Source organism: Sebastes umbrosus, chromosome 3 (assembly GCF_015220745.1).
Source record: "Sebastes umbrosus isolate fSebUmb1 chromosome 3, fSebUmb1.pri, whole genome shotgun sequence".
Classification (NCBI taxonomy): Eukaryota; Metazoa; Chordata; class Actinopteri; order Perciformes; family Sebastidae; genus Sebastes; species Sebastes umbrosus.
Window position 1 is genome coordinate 18,896,395 of NC_051271.1, and position 23,783 is coordinate 18,920,177.

At 44.2% G+C, this 23,783-nt stretch overlaps 1 protein-coding gene across 1 annotated transcript in view; it reads left to right on the forward strand.

The window, feature by feature from the left end:
• The window catches only part of grin2ab (glutamate receptor, ionotropic, N-methyl D-aspartate 2A, b), a 127,705-nt gene extending 104,453 nt beyond the window's left edge, over window positions 1-23,252 (forward strand). The window contains exons 12-20 of the mRNA XM_037764431.1: window positions 17-170; window positions 1,642-1,767; window positions 4,439-4,668; window positions 5,337-5,497; window positions 8,456-8,643; window positions 14,185-14,423; window positions 16,033-16,216; window positions 17,892-18,711; window positions 18,806-23,252. Coding sequence (XP_037620359.1) covers window positions 17-170; window positions 1,642-1,767; window positions 4,439-4,668; window positions 5,337-5,497; window positions 8,456-8,643; window positions 14,185-14,423; window positions 16,033-16,216; window positions 17,892-18,711; window positions 18,806-19,805 — 3,102 coding nt within the window. The 3' untranslated portion in view covers window positions 19,806-23,252. The remainder of the gene's footprint in view (window positions 1-16; window positions 171-1,641; window positions 1,768-4,438; window positions 4,669-5,336; window positions 5,498-8,455; window positions 8,644-14,184; window positions 14,424-16,032; window positions 16,217-17,891; window positions 18,712-18,805) is intronic.
• Window positions 23,253-23,783: the final 531 nt, after the last annotated feature.

Below are 23,783 nucleotides of genomic sequence, written 5' to 3' on the forward strand. Positions count from 1 at the left end.
CTCCTCTGTCCACCAGGTGGTGTATAAGAAGGCGGTGATGGCGGTGGGTTCGTTGACCATCAACGAGGAGAGGTCGGTGGCCATCGACTTCTCCGTGCCCTTTGTGGAGACGGGCATCAGCGTCATGGTGTCACGTAGCAACGGGACCGTCTCTCCTTCTGCCTTCCTCGGTAAATCTATCCATCTTTTTTCTTCTTTTTCTCCGTCTCTCCTCCAGTGAGCCGACTACTGGGAGCTGAAAACAGGGAGGTGCTTACATGTTGGCAAAATCCTGCACATAAAATGGAATATTTTATTCAGACAGTATACGCTGGCCAAATTCCACTTGTACTCTGACTTTATCTGGGCCTCGACACCCTAAGCACATTAATATTTCTAGCAGAGCGGAGGAAGCGGAGTGTGCCAGCTGTTTTTTTTTTTTTTTTTTTGAAAACTCAGCTCAAACAAAGCATTCTCGATACTATCCTCTCCTCCTCCTCCTCTTCTCATCTTCTCTCCTCTTCCTCCTCCGCCTCCTCCTCCTCCAGTTGTTCAGATGACTAGAAACTGAAGCGCTCCTCCGCGCTCGCCTAATGTCTTGTATTGTCATTGGAGCGAGACAGGGAGCGAGGGGATGTATTGGACCATGCGTGTGTTGGTCCCTGTGTATCAAGCCATGTGTCAGTATGCGTGTGTGTGTGTGTGTGTGAGGGGGGGGGGGGGAGAGTGTGTGAGATATGAGACTGCATGAATATATTAGGATGTTTGAATCGAGGGTGTGTGGAGAATGAATGTGCTTTGGCCGTATGTATGTTAAGGGGTGAATGCTTTGTGTGTGTATTTATATGAACGCACATTGTAAGTGTGTGTGTGTGTGTGTGTGTGTGTGCGTGTGCGTTTGTGTGTGCATGTGTGTGCATGTATGTGTGAGTGTGTGTTGAGCCTGGGCCAGGGTATCAGTGACGGTTCAGTATCTCTCGCACTCATATTAGAGGCACCTCAGTGCACAATCTCTCAGGGTTGGCTAACCCTGGCAGTCACATACTTAGACATACAGTGACACACACACACACACACACACACATACATACAATTTGTCTGGGTTCGGCGTCTCTGGCACTCATCCCGCTCTCTGAACTCCTGCCCTGCTACACACCAAACACATGCAGACTCACAATCTCTCACACAGATCACACACACAAATAGATCACACACACATGCCCACAGCAGGGCACATCAGATCACTCAGAGTTTGATTCTTCTCTCTCACCCTCTCTCTCTCTCTCTCTCTCTCTCTCCCTCTCTCTCTCCCCCCTTCCTCTGCCATCTCCCCCGCCCCAGGCCTCTCCCTCTCTCAGCTCTCATCCAAGGGAATAATGAGAAATATGGAAATGTGCTCCGTCAAACTCTCTGTGACTAACTCTCCCTTCTCCTCCCCTCCTCTCTCCCGCCGTCTGTCTCCCTTTCTCCCTTCTTCACTATCATCCTTCCCTCGCTTTATCTGCCCCCTCGTGCCTGTTCTCTTTCTTTTTTTGCGTCTGCTCCTTTATTTCTGTCTCCTCTTTCTCTCCGTCCCTCACTTTTTATGCTCCTCCACTCTGTCTCATGAACTCAGTTTCACTTTAACTCTCTCTCTCTCTCTCTCCTCCTCCTCCTCCTCAGAGCCCTTCAGTGCATCAGTTTGGGTGATGATGTTTGTGATGCTGCTCCTCGTCACAGCCATCGCCGTCTTCCTCTTTGAGTTTGTCAGTCCGCTGGGCTTCAACCGCAACTTGGCCCAAGGCAAAGGTAGGCTTACACACACACAATCAGGAAATATCACTCCTATCGCTTCTCCCAGGAGCAAGAAGCAAAGATCCAAGCTTCCCCCGGAGCAACAGAAGTGACCTATTATTACCCCGACTTTAGACGGTTCACTTCATGTAACAGAGTGTTAGCAACTCCCTCCTAAAGCTAGTCACATCATCAAAAACCAGCACCTGGAGCTGCCCTACTGGCTGTGAATTGGATTAAGATTAATTTAACATCTAAATGACCTAAAGGCCGATCCAGGTGTTGCAAGTGAATTATGTTTTCTCTTTGATTTTCCTTTTAGTGCACCTGAACATGTGTTTAGTTTGCTAATTTTTCATCTTACACTGATTGAACAACAAATACCAAACATGTTAAACTGTTTTATAACTATAGTTTCTTATACAAATAATGTGTTTCGCGGAGTGGGAGTGTATTAGTGTGTATTGGTAGTGTAAAAGAATAGTTCATCATTGTTGGGAAATACACTTAAGGGCTTTCTTGATGAGAGTTAGACAAGAAGATTGATACCACTCTCGTGTCTGTACCATGGATGTATAAAGAGAACTGGATACAGCGTTGGAGGCGGGCTCCCGTTCATTCCTATGAGAGTTGTTCGGTGGTACATGAAGCCAAAATGGGTCGACTGTCGAGTGATAAAGTACCCGGATCATACGGCCATCTTCCGAAGTCATTGGGCTCATAGAGCAGTCGCAGTAGCGTTTCCTTTAACTCCGCCTCCCAGCCCTCGCTCCAGCCTCGGTCTGGATCTCATTCACATGAACAGAGGAAGGGAAATAACTCTGGATTCATTTATTAGTGCATTTTTCAAAGTTTAGGACCTAATGATTTAAATAAGGGCTATTCAAGTGTTCATACTGGGAAGTTGATTTTTCCTTAAAAAAAAATTATCCGCTGAGTTACAGACGTGTCTTTCCCATTGTAAGTCTATGGGAAAAAGTCTTTTGGGCCCAATGGCATCACATGACCCTCTACGAAAATGTTCTTCAAAGCCTGGCGCTCTTCCTGGAGGTTTGCTCTGTACAATAAATATGAGCTGGAGCTAGTAGCCGTTCGTTTAGCTTAGCACAAAGACTGGAAACAGGTGGAACCAGCTATTGTAGCTCTGTCCAAAGATTACAAATTATATCTACCAGCACCTCTAAAGCTCTCTAATTAACACATTTTATCTGATTTGTTTCATCTCTACAAAAACTGAAGAGTAAAAACAACATATTGGGTTTTGTGCCAGACTATTTCTAAGCTGGGAGCAGTAACTTCCTGGAGTCCTATTGTCACTGTGAAGTTGCCAACCTTTCCCGACTGCTAAGCTAAACCAGCCGGCTGCTGGCTTTTGCTCAAGATTAATATACAGAATTGAGAGTGGCATGAGATTGAATAGCGTTTTTCTTTGTTGTGTCACAGTGGTACAGCTTGCCAATCAAGACCCACTTTTGAATAAACCTACCTGTCGTTTTCATGCCTCCGCAACAGCCGTAGCCGGAGGCATTATGTTTTCGTTTTGTCTGTCCGTAGGTCCGTCCGTCCCATTTTTGTGAACACAATATCTCAAGAATCCTTGACGTAATTTCCTCAAATTTGGCACAAACATCCACTTGGACTCAAGGATGAACTGATTCGATTTTGGTGGTCAAAGGTCACTGTGACCTCACAAAACACGTTTTTGGCCACAACTCAAGAATTCATACGCTAATTATGACAATTTCACACAAAACAGGATAAAGTGACGACATTTTGGACAGACATGGATGTAAACTGCAACTTGGTTGGTGGAGGTATACAACCACGAGGCGGCAATGCTAGTTTTTTTCCTCTGTTTGTCTCGCAGTGGTGCAACTCGCCAATCATGACCCATTTTGAAATAAATTGTCCTGTTGTTTTTTGAATTCAAGTGAAAGTTAATGAACGTCTTGACTCGCGGGTCGTTGTGTTTCAGGTGCAAATTACTGCATGCAGCATCAAACTAGCAGGTCTGAATCTCACAAGCAGTGTTGTAGTTTTTTCTCTGTAAGTTATGCAGTATACTGTAAATCTGAAAAACATCCTTTAAGATTCGTTTGTGGCTTTGACTTGAAGTAAAGGTCAGTCTAGTTGGTCAAAATAAGTTTTGGTCTTCGCCCATTAATCATGCTCGTAAACCCAAGAAAACGCCCGTCATCCACGATGACTGTGGCAAAATGTGTGAGCTGTAGGCATTAATAAAAAGCCAATAATGCTGTCACATTATATTTAATATTTACAATGTCACCCCTCTGGAGGAAGCATGATGCCCTCAAACTGGATCATAAAACCCTTTGTTTTAACTTTTCTTTTGGAAGGTTTTTTTGTGGTTAATAAGATGGTGGCATGTATGATGATTTACAAGAATTAGAGCATCTGTAATGACACGTTTCAGCTTTTTTTCCACTGCTGGAAGGCAACAGTAAGGCAGGAATTTCAGTGAAAAAGATAATGATTTATATTGCAATGTACATTATTACATTTAATACATGGCTGGCTGGTTTCAAACCCTAAAATCAGCCTCATGCTATCAGCTGTAAATGTGAATTTAAGGTGTCATACTCCTTTACCTGTATTCTTCAGCACAGCCTTTTTTACACTTTCTCTTTTTTATTTCTCCCTCTGCTCCCGTGTCTCGCTGCCACAGACCCACATGGTCCATCATTCACCATCGGTAAAGCCATATGGCTGCTGTGGGGTCTGGTGTTCAACAACTCTGTGCCCGTGCAGAACCCGAAGGGCACCACCAGTAAGTTCATCGTATCGGTGTGGGCCTTCTTTGCCGTCATCTTCCTGGCCTCCTACACTGCCAACCTGGCCGCCTTCATGATCCAGGAGGAGTTCGTGGACCAAGTCACTGGACTGTCTGACAAGAAGGTGCGATTACACACATACTGTATGGACACGCAGAAACACACACACACACACACACACACAGAAGAAGAAACTAAACACATTCACAGTCAGGGTTGCTCTTGTAATGGATGCCAGCCCTGCGGCCAGACAGGACTCTCCAGGGAGCGCCCTTGGGCTTCAACAGCCCAAACCCTCTGGCCGTAGCTGTCACCACGCTAACACTGCCAGCACAGCAGACCCAGGGGCGCACACACACACACACACACACACACACACACACACACACACATACACACACACATGGGCTATATAGATCAAAGACGTGTGTGTGTTTGTGTTTGTATTTGGATGTGTGTGTGTGTGTAGTTTGCCGAGGCTGGCAGTGTCAGCAGAACCCCAGCCAGTCTTACGCTAGACTGGACACACAATGATGATGACTGATGAGTCCACTTCACTGTCTCTCCTTCCTCCTTTCTCCTCTGTCTCTTCTTGTCACTCTCCTCCCTCCTCTCTCCTCTTCCTGTGTGTCTCTCCTTCACTTTAACACTTGGACTCCCTTTTCTCATACGTCTCGCTGTCTCTCCCTCCCGCTCTTTGTCTTTTAGCTTCTTTGTCTTTATTTATTTGAGCTCCTGTCCACTCCATCTATAACCAATCTGTCTCTCTTCTCCTTATACCTCTCCCTGCAGTTCCAGAGTCCATACTCTTATTCACCTCCATTTCGCTTCGGGACGGTTCCTAACGGCAGCACCGAGCGCAACATCAGGAAGAACTACCCAGATATGCATCAGTACATGACCAAATACCATCAGACTGGCGTCGTGGACGCGCTGGTCACCCTCAAGACTGGGTACTGTAAACTTGTCAAGTCAACTCATGTCAAGTTGAGATTTATTATACCTGAGAGGCTAATTCTGTTTGCAGACAGATCGTATGCATAAGAACATGTGAAAACAAACAAAAAAAGAGACTGCATCACAGAGAAACTGGGCCCCGCGGGGCTCAGCAGTAGCTCATGCTAAAATGCTGCAGAAACTGTGCTCAGTGTTTCTGTCACTGACGGTAAAAAAGCAGACGCTGTCTGCAAGTGCTCATTATTGAGTCTTGTTGCTGCTGGAAAGAGGGAGCTGCCAAAACAGGCAGAGTGTAATTTGTTCTGGAGTTTGCTACCTTTATTCTCCCTCCTAAACACACACTAATGGAGGGATGGCTGCAGTGCTTTTATTTGTTCATTAGTTTTATGTGCTTTGATCTTTCGGGTATTTTCTCCGAATATGATTTTACTTTATGCTTTTCCCTCTCTGCAATTACTTTATTGATACTGCATATCAAATATATACAGTTTGTTTCTCATGACTCATACATTAGGCTTCGTTATACAACATCAAAACTGTATATGCAGAATCATCAGTTTTTAATTCAATTCTTCAGCAAAATTGGACTTGAACTTTGGAGGCTGTGACATATTTAATATGCTCTATAATTTAATTAATCTACTGTGTATTGTTTTCAAATGCTATATACACTTAAATTAACGAAACTCTCTGTGCGGCTTTGCAACAACAGATACTCAATGACTGTGTTTAACATATGCCCTTTGGTGAACAGTCTAATTCAAAGTGTTTAATATTTATGCATACATCTCTAACATGGAGCGCCCCGGGGGGGTTGATTAGCAACAGGGTGTATTCATTGGGTTATATAAAACATTTTTTTTTGCTGATAAAGAAGTTATAAAAAGGGTTGTGCTGCTATGTAGGGTGGTGAAATTGGCTCCTTGTTACATTGTGTTTGGTTAACATACATCCCGTCTCTGTTTTTGCTGAGCTCAGATGTATCGGGCCCACATGGGGGGTGGTTGTGTCAGATACAAATTGTGGCCCCTTAGTTTGAATTCAACTTGTCATGTCAGAACAATGACAAAACCTACGGGTAAAAGATTATAGCTCAGTGCGAACAAAGACAACCTCATGTGCGTGAATATTCTCCGCAGCAGCGTGCACACCGGACAGTCCTCTCTGTCACTGAGTCCAAATCGGATCTGCATAAGAATTTCAGTTCCAAGAAAACAGAGCGTTGTGAGTAATCCAGCTGGTTTGTTTATGGATCTGAGGAACATTGTTACTGGCACAACACTGTATGTACATTAGGCTCAGCAGTAAACACTCAGCAGTGTTGTAGTCTTTAGTATTAAAGCCTGATGGATCAAATTTCACATCATCTTCTTTTAACCCAAATACATTGAAGTTGTTGTTAATATCACATGGAATTAGTAAGCTTTTTCAATTGAAATATATTTTACATTTTAAAAGACATATAGAGACACAAGACAGAAAGCATATTTTTAAGTTAAAAGCCCCCTTTGCGACCCTTTTAAGCAGTTGCTCCCCACCTCTTTGGCTTGTCCACTTGTGACCTCCTGTCACAGGTGATGGCCTCAAAATATAAATTGTGTAAGTGATTTTTTTCTCCTCAGATTATTTCTTTCCAAGGGTTTTTAGAAGTATATCACAAGAAAAAATGCTAAAAAATTATAGAAAAGTCTGATAAAAAAACAGTTTCTTCTTCCTTAACTCATCTTGTGACCCCTCAGATTTATCTCGGGACCTCTTGGGGTGTTACGGACCTCAGGTTGGGAAGCACTGGCAGAGAGTTAAGGTCTTTGCACATCAAGTCAGTTTTTTTTGTATGCACAGAAACCTTGCATACTGGGTCCGATGTATTATATTATTCTGTTTGTTGCGAAAATTCGCAGAGCAAGAGAAAACTGAATTAATTTTGTGGGTGCAATGCATAGCACTAGTCCTAAACAGGGTTAATGAATGACATTAGCAAGAAGCTATCGTTTTAGCTGCAAAGAGCATTTCCACTTTCATACATCTTTTGTTTTGCACCCATCCAGGCTGTTCTGCAATCACCTGCCACCATCTATCTTTAAAATCCACATCTCTGTACTCTTTTATTTCCTTATCGCAAAGTACTTTGTGCTGGGAAGTAAATCAGTTTATCAGATGCCATTTTGGATGATGCCGTCCGTTCAAACGTCAAACAAACAAACCTCTTTTGGCTTTTGACTGATGCAAAAAAAACGCAAAAAATCACCCCCTTTCCGAAAACTTAAATGACGGACAAAAGTTTCAGGGTCGGTATGTAAACGTGTTTGACACAACGTGAGGTTTTCAGACGAAAAAGATTGGGTGTGCAAAGGCCTTTAGATGAGAAGATTGATACCATAGATACTCATGATTGTACACTAAATATGAAGCAGCCGGCAGCAGCTAGTTAGCTTATCTTAGCATAAAGACTGGAAACGGGTAAAACGGCTAGCCTGGCTCTGTCCAACGGTAACAAAACCCAACTACCAGCAGCTCTTAATCTCAGTAAATGGTATTAATCCTCTCATCTAACTCTTAACAAGAAAGCAAATAAGTGTATTTCGCAAAACTATTTCTTTAGATAAGACAGTCCGAAAGTTGTCCCAGGACTATTTCTTGGCCTGGCACACTCGCCTGTAGCTTCATATTTTACCGACAGATATGAGAGTACTCCCATGTCTCTCTGCAAAAAAGTGAATTAGTATACATCCCACAATGTTGAACTCTTCCTTTAAAGTGTACCAATGCCTAGTCGCGACCGCTTGTCACCCGTTGGGGATGTTTATGAGTTGCAAGCAGAAGAAATAAATTGGTATAGCAGAAATATGTTTTTTATGTTCTATCCTTTCTTGTTAATAATGTCAGATTTATCATAAACAGATTGGAACCTCCCGGTCAAGGTAGTAAATCCAGAACGTATGGTTCTCTTACAGAAAGCTGGATGCTTTCATCTACGACGCCGCGGTGCTGAACTACATGGCGGGCAGAGACGACGGCTGTAAGCTGGTCACCATCGGCAGCGGCTACATCTTCGCCACCACAGGTTACGGCATCGCCTTGCAGAAAGGATCCTACTGGAAGCGCCTGGTTGATCTGGCCATACTGGGCATCATAGGAGACGGTGAGGCGCTTGCACGCATCCACATCTCCGTCACGCTGCAAGTTTAAGTTTCACAGACGTTCCAGGAATTTAGTGTCATTACAGTTGTGCCATTGCACAGCTTTCCCTGCTTCCTCCCTCTCTCCTCCCTCCCTCTGTCAGAAAGCTATCAGGGGCCAGTCTTAACACACCATTTCATCATCATTACTCTGTGTGTGTGTGTGTGTGTGTGTGTCCAACGTGTCCTGTTATGTTTACTCCTCCAGATTGTTCTGTATAATAAGCTGTGAGATGGTGAGAATGGAAGAAAGAGAATGAGCCAGACAGAAATCAAACTGCTGAAGCCACTAAAGCGCTTCACTTCACACCCGGCCTTTTTATTCAGGGCAAACACCCGCGTGCGGACGCGACACACAACCACACTCAGTCTGATAATAATTCCCCCCATCTTTCCTTATCACTCCATCACTATCAATTCTTCTCCCTCCTCCTACGGACCTTTTTTCACTCCACCTCCTGTCTGCTTTCCATTACGATCTATTTACCACTTCACTTCTCTCCCCTCCTCCCTCGTCCTCTCCATCGCTCCTCGTAATGATACGCCCGTTTTCCCACCACACCTCTCTTATTTCCTCTACCGCCCATCCCCTCCCTCTCTTTTACTCTCTACCTCATTTAATTCCTTTTCCTTCATTGCTCGCCCCTCCCTGCTGCCATCGTCAACTTTCACTTTACCTTCTTTTCTACACAACTACTTGGCAGGACTGAACATTTCCTTCACCCTCGACAGTTTGGATATCGAACCAACAGAGGGTGTAGGACGCTACTATAACTCAGACACCCCAGGTGAATAGGGTAAAAAAATGAACTACTAGATATTACCATGAAACTTCCCCAGTTGATTACTAACTAGGGCTGCCAATTGATTAAAATAGTTAATCATGATTATTAATCACACATTTTTTATGTGTTCAAAATGTACCTTAAAGTGAGATTTGACAAGTATTTAATACTCTTATCAACATGGCAGTGGGCAAATATGCTTGCTTTATGCAAATGTATGTATATATTTATTATTGGAAATCAATTAAAACACAAAATAATGACAAATATTATCCAGAAACCCTCACAGGTACTGCATTTAGCATAAAAAAATAAGCTCAAAACATAACATGGCAAACTGAAGCCCAACAGGCAACAACAGCTGTCAGTGTGTCAGTGTGCTGACTTGACTATGACTTGCCCCAAACTGCATGTGATTATCATAAAGTGGGCATATCTGTAAAGGGGAGACTCGTGGGTACCCATAGAACCCATTTTCATTCACATATCTGGAGGTCAGAGGTCAAGGGACCCCTTTGAAAATGGCCATGCCAGTTTTTCCTCGCCAAAATTGAGCGTAAGTTTGGAGTGATATTTAGCCTCGTGACAGGGGACTATGGTTGGTACCAATACCGATTCTTAAGGTTTTCTAGATTGATATGATGCCAGTATCTTCACTCTAGCTTTAAAAAAAAAGATTTGAACATTGGATAAAGCCATGTTCAAAATTATTGTTTCATTTTATTGACATATTAGAGTCAAAGATTTTTACAGAGAGGATTTTGTATATCTCTTTTTATCATTCCATAAATTAGAAAATACTGTCGACAGCCTTAAAAAAAAAATTAATTTTCACCATGTTTTTAGGAATAAAATGTTATAAAATCAGGCTATGAATGATTTATGAAGAAAAAAAACTCTGTAAAACCCTTCAGAATATAGATAGTAATGAAACTGGAAGATTTGCTGTATGTAAGTGCTGCTGAAGTGGAGATTTCTGGCTCAGAGCGAGAAAAATCGTATTTTGAGAAAACGTATGTGTTGTAAAATTCCATACATTTTGCAAGACACTACAGGTGAATAGGGTAAAACATTTTAACTAACAGATATCACCATGAAACTTCCCAAGTTGATTATTTACATTAAGTCAATTCTTTTTTTTATTACAAGTTTTCTGAAATGTTATGTTTAAATATGCAAATGAGGCATTATCTAAGGCTAACTTTTGGTGAATTTAGGAGAAATCCACAGACGCAAATAGAGAAATAAACACCTAAATGTGTATTTTGGATATTTTCCTTCCACTAGTCTGCAAGAAGACATGTTATTGAATCTCAAAATTGACCAGTGTATGAAAAACAATGTTTTTTCCTGGAGTGTCTCGCCTTAACTTCATATACAAGCACTTAGAGGATTATTATAGATTATTGTTCTCAGACTTCTCATCTGCCTTCAAGACTTCACACCCCCATCTGCTGGTGCAGAAACTTAACAGAGTGCTTTGGGTTGGACTGAAACATTGTGGGATGGATTTGGACTTCCTCACTAACAGGACTCAGACAGTCAGAGTAAATGAACATCTGTCTGGACTGTCTTTAACATCGACTGGCTTCCCCCAAGGCTGCGTCCTCTCTCCTCTCTTATATATTTCAATCAGGAGAGACTCCATATCGAATGAACAATAATTTATTACATGGTACATGATAAGATGAATAGTGGAAAGTCTTTGGCGATTACACTCCATCGTGACTTAGCTTATTAAAGGGGGTAGTGATGCCGTGGTGAGATTAGGTATATTCCCCCCGGAGTCTAGATATTGGTGGTGGTGGTGGTGAAGGGAGTAGCTGAAGATCCAATGAAGGGATAAGGAGCAGGACTGGGCACTTAATATGATGAAGACTGGAGGTGATGGGGTGGAGGCGGGTTGCATCGGTTCGTACTGCAATGACAACTGACAGCAGCAGAGAGGAGAACAGTTTTAAAATTTGACAGCAACGATATGATTGGCTCAGGAAGATCGTGGCAGAATCAGGTTGGTTAACTTAGAGTGAAACGCACAAAGTCAGCTGATAGAGCCGGTGAGAGAGAGAGACAGAAAGATTGTGAATGAATGAGAAGGTAAAGATGGTTTTCCTGACTGAACTTCCGTATAAGCTTCATTATTACGTACACCAATGACTGTCAAAGTGAGTTTGACAACCAGCACAACAGGAAAACGTTTGGCTCAACCATGTGACCAGCAACATACCTAGAGGACACCAAACCCGAGAGTTAGTTTAAAAGAGACAAAAATGTTTTATTTATAGATAATGCCATAAATAACCAAAACTATGAGAGTCCGGATGCCTTGCCAGAAAGAACAAAAGGATGGAGGAAGTCTGGGCCAGCCACACCAGGGCCGTAGGAGCCCCCTAACCTTAAACAGTGAATAAACTTAACTACAAAACGAAACTGAGCTACCAGACCTCCATCCTCAAAAGAAATAAACAAAGAAAAACAAGGAGCAAAAGGAAAATCACACGACGTGCAGAAGGCTGCTTGATCTGGAAAGAGAGACTTCTTCTCCTCCAATTTCCCCTTTAATATGGAGGCAGGGCCACCCACTAATCCTGAATCAAGGCTTATTGAAAGAGGCTGGGACATGGTCTTGACCTATGGGGTATGACATGCACATTGGAGCTGGAGCTGCGTCGTGCCTTGCTACTGGTTCAATTTCGTGCAGACCAGATTTTACTGTGCGAGTGTTGTACCCCAAAAATATGACGCGACGATGACGCATGACATGTCCTCTTTTCACCCTCCTTGTCACGAATCTGGAACTCCTGAGAGCAGGAAGAAGAGAGGCAAAGGAACACAAGAAAAAGGGGGGAGCGCGTAACAATCATAATTGACAATAAGTTGACCTTTGATAGGAATACAGATATGCTGAGTCAGAAAAGCCTGCAGCGTTGTTTTTGTCTGAGGAATCTAGCCAAGTTCCAGGTTGACATTGTTTTATGAATCTTTTATTGAATCCGTTTTGCTTCCATATACTGGTATTCATCCCTCATCCTCAAACAGAAAAACTCATTAACAAGGGGGATGAAAGTCAACAGCAAAATCATTGGCAATCTGTACAACAAACTGCGGTTAAAGAAAGCAGTATCCATTATATCTGAGAGTACTCACCCCATGCATTTAGAATTTAAGTTCCTCTGGTTCTCACCTCAGACAACCATCAGTTAAAACTAACATTTACAGTACATACTCTTTCATAACCTCCATTTCACTGCTCAACTCTGTAAAGTACAGGTAGCATCAGCTGTTCTTTTCATACTTCATGTGTTCACCTTCTTACTCCTGTATTTATGTGTTTTTATTATGTGGTTATGTGTGTATGTTTTTTTTATCTTGTGTGTCCCTGCATTGTAGGGATGTCACTATACCAGGAATTTAGTAGTCGATAATACCAATACCTGTGAAATTCCATGATCCTCGATACCAATTTGATACCACGGTAAAAACCAAAACAATACGTCTCATGTACTTCAACATATGCTCCTTTATTACTGTTTGCATTCTGTTCTTTGCAAATTTATTGTTAATCCCTCGTGATCCGCCTCAAGTTTCTCACCAAAAACTAAAGTTTACAAGTTTACATAATGTTCTAATTTATCTTCGCCCAATACTCATTTTTACTGAGCTTGAATGCATCATAATGTAACACAAAGTTTGTTTTTATTTAGCCAAGCAACCTGCCGATTTCAACACTGATTTGTTGTTCACGATGCAACATTATGTCGTTTTCAGATTTTTGGCATTAAAACAGCAGCGGGTAGAATCTGAGCAAATATGATTTAAAAGTTATTTTTATAAAACGGTCACTTTATCCTGACAGTAGTGCATGAGACAGGTAATCTGAAAACAAAAATCATGTGCCTCTGTGTCCTCCGGTGCTCCTAATGGCATCTGCAAGATTTCACAGACCAGAGGAAAACAACCAATCAGAGCCAAGCTGGAGTCTGCCGTCTCTGAGCAGCTGTCAATAACTCACAGACTTCAATCAAACGGTCAAACTAGGAAGCGCTGATCAAATATGAATCCATATTCTGTTACTGTAATGCCGATTTCTCACATAAAATGTTTTCAGAATCATCTTGTAGTGTACTGTTTAGCTATAAAATTAGAAAGTTTGCAACCCGGCAGCCATGTTGAGATCAGATGAGGAAATATCAAGCACCGCCCACCAGCCAGAGCAAACTTTCTCATTTTACAGCTAAACAGTACACTACAAGATGTTTCTGAAACATTTGAGGCAAGAAATAGGCATTACAGTGACAGAATAATGATACATATTTGATCAGCGCTGCCTAGTTTGACCGTTTGATCGGAGTTTGAGAGTGATTGACAGTTGCCTCCGTTGAATGAACAGCCAGTAGGAACGCTCTCTCTGAAATTACCTGTGATTGGTCAAAGTCTCACATCACGGGCTAGATTTTTTAAAGCCTGAAAACAGAGCGATGAGGAGTTGCAGAAGTCTAGTTTTCTCTCAAAACACTTGAATTACAATATGCTGAAAGGTTATTATAGATTTTTTGCCCAATGATGTCAGAAATATTCTGCCTACTGCCACGTTAACTCGGTACAGAAGTATTGGTTCTGTTGGCATCCCTGCTGTGTTGTTGTTAATACTGCGGCAAAGCCAGTTGCCCCCCCTGGGACAAATAAAGGTCTTGAACTTGAACTCTAACTTTCCAACAGGTGAGATGGAGGAGCTGGAGGCGCAGTGGCTGACTGGCATCTGCCACAATGAGAAGAACGAGGTGATGTCCAGCCAGCTGGACGTCGACAACATGGCGGGCGTCTTCTACATGCTGGCCACAGCCATGGGGCTCTCCATCCTCACCTTCATCTCTGAACACCTTTTCTACTGGAGGCTGAGATACTGCTTCACCGGCGTCTGCACCGGGAGGCCAGGTCTGCTCTTCACCATCAGCAGGGTGAGGAAGACGAAATGTTTTTGGTCCAGTTTCTGCCCCCACTGCTTCTGAGGTTGTACTTTAAAAAAGTTGCAGTGCTGAACGCACTTACTGATCAAACATCATCCTCAGGAGTGCAACAACTGATGTAAAGCATTGATTCAGACAGTACGAGAGCAGTGGTTATTGCAATATCAATATCAAGACTCGGAATGGGACTTTCCTGTAATGTTATTGACATTTAAACAGTAAAGCAGACTTGCAGACTACTCTTAAAGAGTGAGAGCGGGCTAAACACACAGAGGAACACACAGAGGAACAAAACTGTATCTACAAATTGTTTCAATGGGGTTTCACATTGACGCAGAAAAATAACAGGAAAAACATTATTGCGACTTTGCAGACAGCCGTGGAGCCTTTGTGGTGTTTAACAACATCAATTCAAACATCTCACAGTAAATTACAAAAATGATTTTTCTGCTGTCTGTCCTTGTTGTGTCGCATCTCAAACAAAGCGTTCAAATTTGCCTAATCTTCATGGTTGTTCAGATGCGGTGAAAATGCAAACAGGACTTTTAGGCTGAAATGTGGCTGAAACTTGATTGTTTCAGTAAAGAGAAAATACATATCTGTGGACGTGTGCACACAATAGTTACCGTTAACATATAGAAGGAGTTGAGTTATGTGCTGTGTGTGTGTGATAAAGGAGGAAAGAGGAGGATAGTGTGATTATAGAGCCCAGCTGAGATGAATTTAGTGCTGCGCATATGGACGGCAGGATAGAGGAATCAAACCGCTAAGAGGATGATGTGAACACATACTCATATAGACACACACACACACACACACAAAGCTCTCTCTCTATCTTGTCCCCACCCACACACACATATACACAAGTCTGGTCTAACAAAGTTAAATATGGTAACATGGTCAAGTCCATCCCTCCCCTCGCTGCAGGTGCAGCGAGGGGAGGGATGGACTTGACCACGCCGGCAGACAGATAGATAGACAGACGCACACAAAGCTAAATATACACACACAAAACAGAAATGGCACATCCAGACAGACCATTCTTTCATTATTCATATGTCATGTCTCTGTGTGAGGCAGGGCTTTTATTCCAGACGAGCAGCATTTCACACATTAAATGTTTTACAAAAAGAGTGCGATGTCTGTCTGTGTGTAAGTGTGTGTGTGTGTGTGTGTGTCTCTGGGTGTGCGCATGCCGTTAGAGCAGCGATGCTGGAGGTTAAGTGGCTCCAGGAAGAACATCTCCTTGCACTCAGAGGCCCCCCTCCAGTGACATCATCACCTAAATTTAATTTTCCAGGCGCCTCTGAAAGCAGTTCATCTAAAAAAGTGTCGATTATCTCTTCTTGCCACATCACAAAACAAAATGAGGTTAAGGTCTGGAGTAATCGTACCGGGGAAGAGGACGCAGAGGTCTCTCTTGATTTACCATGCAAGGAAATTAGTCTTGTGCATGTTTGAACTTCTTTCTTGTGAAGTCATTGAGTTGGAAATTAACTCCTCTATTATCTCTCTGATATCTTTCCTCCCTGTCTGTCCTTTCCTTTTCTCTTTTCTCTTTTTTCCTTGCTTTTTGTTTTCTCTCCTCTTCTCCTCTCAGGGTATATGGAGCTGTATCCACGGCGTTCATATCGATATGAAGAAAAAGAATCCGGAGCTGGACTTCAGTCCTCAAGCCAACATGCTGCATCTGCTCAAGTCTGCCAAGTCCATGGCGTTGTCTTCTCCCAAACGCAACACTGTCCTCCTGCAGCCCAACATCCTGGATGTGATGTCTGGGAAAGGTACTATAGCTCTGTTACATGCAGGACACCTTACTAGGGATGATACCAGAAATTTAGTATTTGATTCCAATACCAGTGAAATTTTATACCACGGTAAAAAAACAAAACCATTAATCTCATGTACTTCAACTAGGGCTGTCAATCGATTAAAATATTTAATTGCAATTAGTCGCATGATTGTCCATAGTTAATAACGATTAATCGCAATATCATTGCACATTTCCTGCTCAAAATGTATTTTAAAGGGAGATTTTTCAAGTATTTAATACTCTTATCAACATGGGAGTGAGCAAATATGCTGCTTTATGTAAATGTATGTTTGTATGTATATATATATATTTATTATTGGAAATCAATTAACAACACAAAACAATGACAAATATTGTCCAGAAACCCTCACAGGTACTGCATTTAGCATAAAAAATATGCTCAAATCATAACATGGCAAACTCAAGCCCAACTGACAACAACAGCTGTCAGCGTGTCAGTGTGCTGACTTGACTATGACTTGCCCCAAACTGCATGTGATTATCATAAAGTGAGCTTGTCTGTAAAGGGGAGACTCGTGGATACCCATAGAACCTATTTTCATTCACATATCTTGAGGTCAGAGGTCAAGGAACCCCTTTAAAAAATGGCCATGCCAGTTTTTCCTTGCCAAAATTTAGCGACAAGCTAGTATGACATCGCTTGGTACCAGTGGATTCATTAGGTTTTCTAGTTTCATATGATACCAGTATCTCCACTCAAGCCAACCCAACCTAAAAATCACAAGTTGTGTTAAGGCGTTAAAGAAATTAGTGGCGTTAAAACAAATTTGCGTTAACATGTTATTATCGCAATAACTTTGACAGCCCTAACTTCAACATATACTCCTTTATTACAGTTTGCATACTAGTTTTTATGAATTTATTATTAATTCCTGATGATCCGCCTCAAGTTTCTCATCAAAAACTAAATTTTACCAGATTACATTTGAACACATCATGATAACGTTATAATTTACCTTCACCTAATATTCATTTTTACTGACTAGAGCTTGAACGCATCATAATGTAACACAATACAACCTCCATACGTTAGCTGTTAGCTCCAGTATTAAGCCAAGCAAGACTGTGCCGCCCACCGGCTGCTAGCAGCAAACGTTAACTAGCTCTCCTCCTGCCGATTTCAACAGAGATTTGTTCACTATGTAGCATTATCAAGGAAATTTTCAATTGATGACGTTAATCTCAAGCCCTGATCTCTGGTACCTCCGGTACTGTAGAAAAATGAGTACCGTCACATAATTTTGGCATCGACTTGGTACCGAAGTATTGGTTCTCATGACATCCCTACACCACACAGTCTATATTGTACACTATATTGTATATTTTACCTCCTCACAGAGCAGGTAAACATGGCACCTGTGTAACATTGCTCACACATACAGAGGTCACCCTGCCTTTTCTTTACAGTCTACATTTGCAGATCTAAAGGTGACTTGTTTCACCTTGTTGTGGACTCAGACTGTAATTGAATTGACTGTCATGTCTAAGCTCGCCTCATGATTAGAAACACATTAGATAGATGGCACCCACAGCATGCCAGGGCAGTAGATAATGTATCAGGCTGAGCATCCAAACATCCGTCTATTGTATCTGCTGTCTGAGGTGCATCTCTCCTTGTCTCCTAGGTAACTCACTCCAGAGTCAGCCCCCGAAGGGTCCTGGTCTCTATAGCAACGCCGCTGGTCCGCACAGTTTCTTGTCATTGTCCGGACGACACAAAAACCTCCTTAACAATGCTGCGCCATTTCCCGTGCAACAGAAAGCCGCCTCTCTTTCGACCAGCCCCAACAAGCCCCAGCTGTCAATCACCAACGACAACGGCAAGACCCGCCCCGCCGGGCTGGCCCTCGCTGCCGTTCCGCAGGGCTCCAAACCTCGAGCCCTGTGGAAGAAAAGCGTGGAGACACTGAAGACTCAGCCTACTGTCGTATCTCCAGGCCCGAGCCCCACCCCAACATCTGGATCTGGACCTCCACAGATGAAGAGCCAGCGCTACCTGCCTGAGGAACCGCCACACTCTGACATCTCAGAGTGCTCCAGCCGGCCGCCATCACACAAAGATTCTGATTCCATGGCGGGGAGGGGCGGATTCAAGCCTATCAATCAGCTGAGGAAGAGGGGAGGTGGAGGCGGGGGAGGAGGAGGAGGAGGGGGAGGCGGAAGCGGGGGCGGTGGATCCAAGATCTACTCCATTGACTCAGACCAGGCCAGTCTCCAGTCCGCTCCCCCCTACCAGCGAGACAGCCATGGGGGAGGTGACGACCAGAGTTACCCCCCTGACCTGTTTCCACCTGACAGCACATACTCACACACTCACACGCTCTCCCACCAGGCGGACGCACCCATTTTGCAGCTGAGCGCCAGCCTGCTGCACCACAGTCACAGCGCAGAGGCCGACCTGCACTCCCTGAAGGACAAGAAATACAGCACCTACACACACAGCAGGTAGCGAGCTCAGCAGAAAATGACCTTCTTGACTGTGTTTTAAATGTTTTTTTGTGTTGTTGTGTATAATCAGTGTCATCCTCTCTCCCTGCAGTGCGAAGGACAAAGCCGCCGGTTCATTCGACGCTCCAGGTGCCGGACAGGGTACACAAAGCGTCAGGCCCGGCCACTGTCGCTCCTGCCTGACCAAGCTCAGCGGCTACTCCGGCCTTTACACTGTCCGCTCGCCACAGGCTCGCTGCGACGCCTGCGCCCACCTGGGGAACCTGTACGACATCAGCGAAGACCACCTGCACTCGCACTACTCCCAAGCACACACTCACCCACACAGCGGGGACATGTTTACACACTACCTTCCCCAGAGCGAGCTGGGCCTGGTGGGCGAAGGGGACGGGCTAGTCAGCCACTTCGAGCCCTCCCCTTCCTCCCCGTCTCTCGCCGCCTCCTCGTCGGCCCAGCACCTTCAGCTGAGTCGTCAGCACTCCTACGAGAACGTGCTTCCGGACGGCGTTCCCGAGCGGCAGTCGCAGCTGCACACTCACTTGCGGGGGCTGAGTCTGCCCGACAGAGATAGGGAGAGGGAGCTGACCCTGGACGAGGGCGCCTATGCTAATGTTCTCACAATGCGCTCTGATCGTCCGTTCAGCAACCGCAGCCCGCCCTCACCGTCACCCTCCCACCACCACAGTCTGGACGCCCCTATGCCCCTCCCACGGCGCTCAAAGAGCCTCTTCCCCGATCGGCCCTCTCACAACCCTTTCCTCCAGTCAGCTCCTGGCACGACACAACGAGATCCCTCCCCCCAGTCTGTCACACGCATGCCGCAGAGAAGTTCCGCCCACGAGCTCTATAAGCAGCGAATGCCGCTGTCGCTTACCCTCGGTAACCACGGCAGCCATCACAACAACCAGCATGGCGGCCTTGTCGACCAACAGGTGTTCTACCCTCAGCAGGAGTCCCCCGTGGTGGCCTACATGGTCCCACCCGCCGCCTCTCAGCCAATGAGCTATGTGACAGCGCCGCGAGCCTCGAGCGCAGGCAACAACAGGCCCCGGCTCTACCGCCGCATGCCTAGCATCGAGTCTGACGTCTGAGAGTCACACGCTAACACACTCACTGAAAACACACTAACACACACGCATGCAAGACGGAGGTGTGTGTGACCGGACTGGGCAGCTCTGATTCTAAGCACATACACAGAAACACACACCAACACACACACACACACACAGGTGAAAGACGGGAAGCTCTGGACTAAAAGGTTAATGGCGATGCTGAGTAAATAAATCATTGTTTCTTTATCACACCCTCTATAGGGCAGGGTTGGGGCCACAGGGACACCTGGAGGCACAATACAAGATGAAGAGTGTGTGTGTGGGTGTCAGTGTGTGTGCGCTTGCCTCAAGCTGTGGGCAACGAGGCACAAACTGACAATACGTCTGACAAGACAGATCGAATCCCCGGTGGAATAAAGAGGGACACTGAACACGGAGTCTAACGTCAACAGTGGGGAGCTGATGGAAGATAGAGTGTGTTTGGAAGAGGAGCCGACTTGTCCCGCCCTCTCACCAGCCTCTTGGAGATGAAGGGGACACACAGAAAACCCCTTTCTTTCTGAGATTACACACACACACACACACACATATTTCAGCTAAACACACCCGCCCCTCTCCAGGACTCTCCTGTTGCACTATGATTTCTCCAGTCAACCCGTATGTTGTCTGAGCCTCCAAACTGCACTGCCAGCATGGCTTAAAGAGTAGTAAACTACACTAGAGTAATCCTCGACTTGAATGGAAATTACTATCTTTGTATTAGACCAGACTGGGAGGCGGGCAGCTCTGGTCGGGACGCAGGTAGAGAATCAGCTCCCGCCCGCAGATGTACAAACACTCGAACACACACACACACACTGTGTCTGTTTTTAGGGGAGGGGGGCGTAAAAACTACCGACTGTTTGTTATTGTTGATGTCAGTTAATTGAACATTCCAAAAAGTGGACCAAACGTGGCCGCCAGTATCAGGACGAGAGTGTGTGTTCTAGTGTTTCTAGATCTAGAGACATAACAGTATAGCATCCTTGCTTCCTCTCTTAGCTAGCCTTCAGGTCATACTGCATGCTTCCTACTGCCCTGTGTTACAGTTAAACTCCTATACAGGGTCATATATGCACACACACGCGCACACACACGCACATGCACATACGCAGTAGTCTAGGATAGTAGTTTAGGGTGGGTGTGTGTGTGTCGAAGCTATGAGATAGCTTCTCTTTGTGCACTTTGTAGATTTTATACCCTGCCACCTAACACAGACGTTTGACCAAAAACACTTTTATACTGAAAAATATGAATATTCTCAAACATTCGCTGGATAGATGTTTTCTCTTATTTCTCTTTGACATTGGGTTTTAGGGCACCGTTAAGTTTCCATTGTGAGGTCAGAAGTTTTACAGTGTTAGATAATAATGGGTACAGCATCATACAGTATACACAACGACTCTTTCTATTCTTGTTTTATAGTGCTCATCCCTCCTTCTAGCCTTCCCTTCTTCCCTCATCAGCTTTTGTTTATTCTCTTTATTGTCTTTTTGCTCCTTCCTTCTATTATAGAGTAGATTGAGTATCAGAAGTTCAGTCGTGGTGTTTTAAAATTCAACATATTGTTGGAAATCACTTTATATCGGTAGTCGTAAGAGTTCCTCAAATCCAACACCGGCTCTCGTAGGACACAGATTTTTTCTTTTTACAAATGAGTTTTTATGTCGAACAAAAGACTCGAGGCCCGTTTTAATGTTTCCGTAGTGAATTTAGAGGCTTCACTGTTTGAGATTTACTCATCAAATTAATACTCCTGGACGAGCGTCAAAATAGCTGGTGCTTGTGTGGCTGCTCTCTGTTGGCGAGAACACGGCGCTGTGTTTCAGCAGAGAGCAGAGTCACGTGGCGAAGCAGAGAGTTTTGCAAAGTGACTCGTTACAGAGGCAACACTCACACACACACACACACATGCACACACTCGACGAGCTGGCAACGCGTGTATGAGTGTTCTAGAAATCCATAATCTACTGAGTAAGGGCATTGATTTTTGAGCACACGGATTTTGATGGAAAAAAGACTTGATATCCCATTAGCTGAGCGTCTGTCTCTATACTCTTTCTATTCTCTCTCTCTCACACACATATCTCTCTATATATATTGGCTGCAAAAAATGCAAGACAGTTTGACGAAACACATTTTTGATCGGTGAACGCTGCCCCTCTTTTGGTCAACTTAACAGGTTTGGTGTGTGAGTTATATGCACAATATCAGGTTGCAATATTATACTTCTGTACAGAGAAATCTTTGTTTTAAATGTTAGAAAACTGATTTCATTTGTTTGATTTGAATGGTATTAAGTGTTGAGTTCATTTCAATGACAACGTGGCTTTTTATTCTGCTTCTTTAAGGAAAAAACAAAAAAAGACTGGCATGTTTTTAGATTCTTGTGTGATTTATTTTTCCTCTGGTGTGTTGTTGGTTGGGACCTCACTGTACAGTCCTCACTGCTGGGTTAACTAGACTAGTTAACCATCCCCGTCAGCTCAACAGTTAACTAGCGACACGTAGCTGGGTCTCTTCATCTGAATCACACTCAATGAATAATGATAGTCCAGCCTGTGTGGTTAAAACGAACCCCCTCCCACCCACATAGTTCTCTTCCACTACGAGTCTGCTGTTTCACCTCTGAGTGTGTGTGTGAGCAAGTGTGTGTTTTACACCGTGCAGGCATTTATATAAGACAGAGGCTGATGTGTGTATCAAGAGGTTGTTTGTGGTGTGCGTGTGTGTATACTTTTCTGTACTCTCTTCGGTTCGTCCCACACATAACATTTGACCCGGCTCTTACTCATATAACACAAATACAGCTACACGAACACACACACACACACACACACACACACACACACACACACTTTGCGTCTGTACTGTCGTGGTTAAGAGAGCATGTAGACTGAGTTTTGTAAGTCCACCATCACACCGATTTTTACACCAACCTTTTGTTTGATTTCTTTGAGTTTTTTTAAATTGCATGACGTGCTTGTGTTTCTGGTGGTACCTATTTTGCTGCAACACCTGAGTTCTCCCTGAGTTGACCCACCGAGGCTACGGGCACCAACGTTCCCCTCCACCCATGGTTAGTCCGTGCACCGCATCTGACTGGAGCCCCGTACGCTTAAACACTCCCGACTCCTGGCCTGTGATGTCACCAATATGGCGCCCAGCTGGCTCCTGCACAACGCCAGTCGCCGTCGAGGAACGTGTGGCAAAACGTTCCCAGGCTCAGCACAGTTCTCAGATTTGGTCCAGGTGTCCAGGTATTATATAGAGTACTGGGTGGAAGGAGTGCGTTGGTGTGTAGTCCTCCGGGTCTCCCTGCCGTGTATCTCACTTGTGTATAAGTTCAGGGGTTTCTAAGCTACTAGTTGTGTTGTAAATACTACCTTGTCACTCAGTACCTCTGTACAATCTGTAAATAAGTAAAGGTTACATTTTTGTACTTGTCTGGGTCTTGTTAATTAATCTTTTTATCTATCTATCTATCTATCTATCTATCTGTCTATCTATATGTCTATCTGTCTGTCTGTCTGTCTGTCTGTCTGTCTGTCTACTTTACAAATTAAAGGTACAGTGTGTAGGATTTGGCGGCATCTAGTGGTGTGGTTGCAGATTGCAACCAACTGGGTACCCCTCCGCTCACTCCTCCTTTACTAACGTGAGCTGCCGAGTGCAAAACAGTGGTGACGCCGTTCGCCTCACTCGGAGGCCGTCCTTACCGTAATAACACTACTATAGGAGCAACGGAAGTCAGACGGCGGCTGGCGGTACCACAGTTTTGCACTCTGCAGCTCACATTACCACAGTTTCACAAGCGTGTCGGAGAACTACGGCGGCCTTCAGGTAACATTAAAACATGAAAGGCTCTCTTTAGAGCCACCGTTGTCTGTTCTGGGCTACTGTGGAAATATGGCGGACTTCGTGAAGAGGACCCGCCATGGATGTATAAAGAGAACTGGATATAGCGTTGTAGGCGGG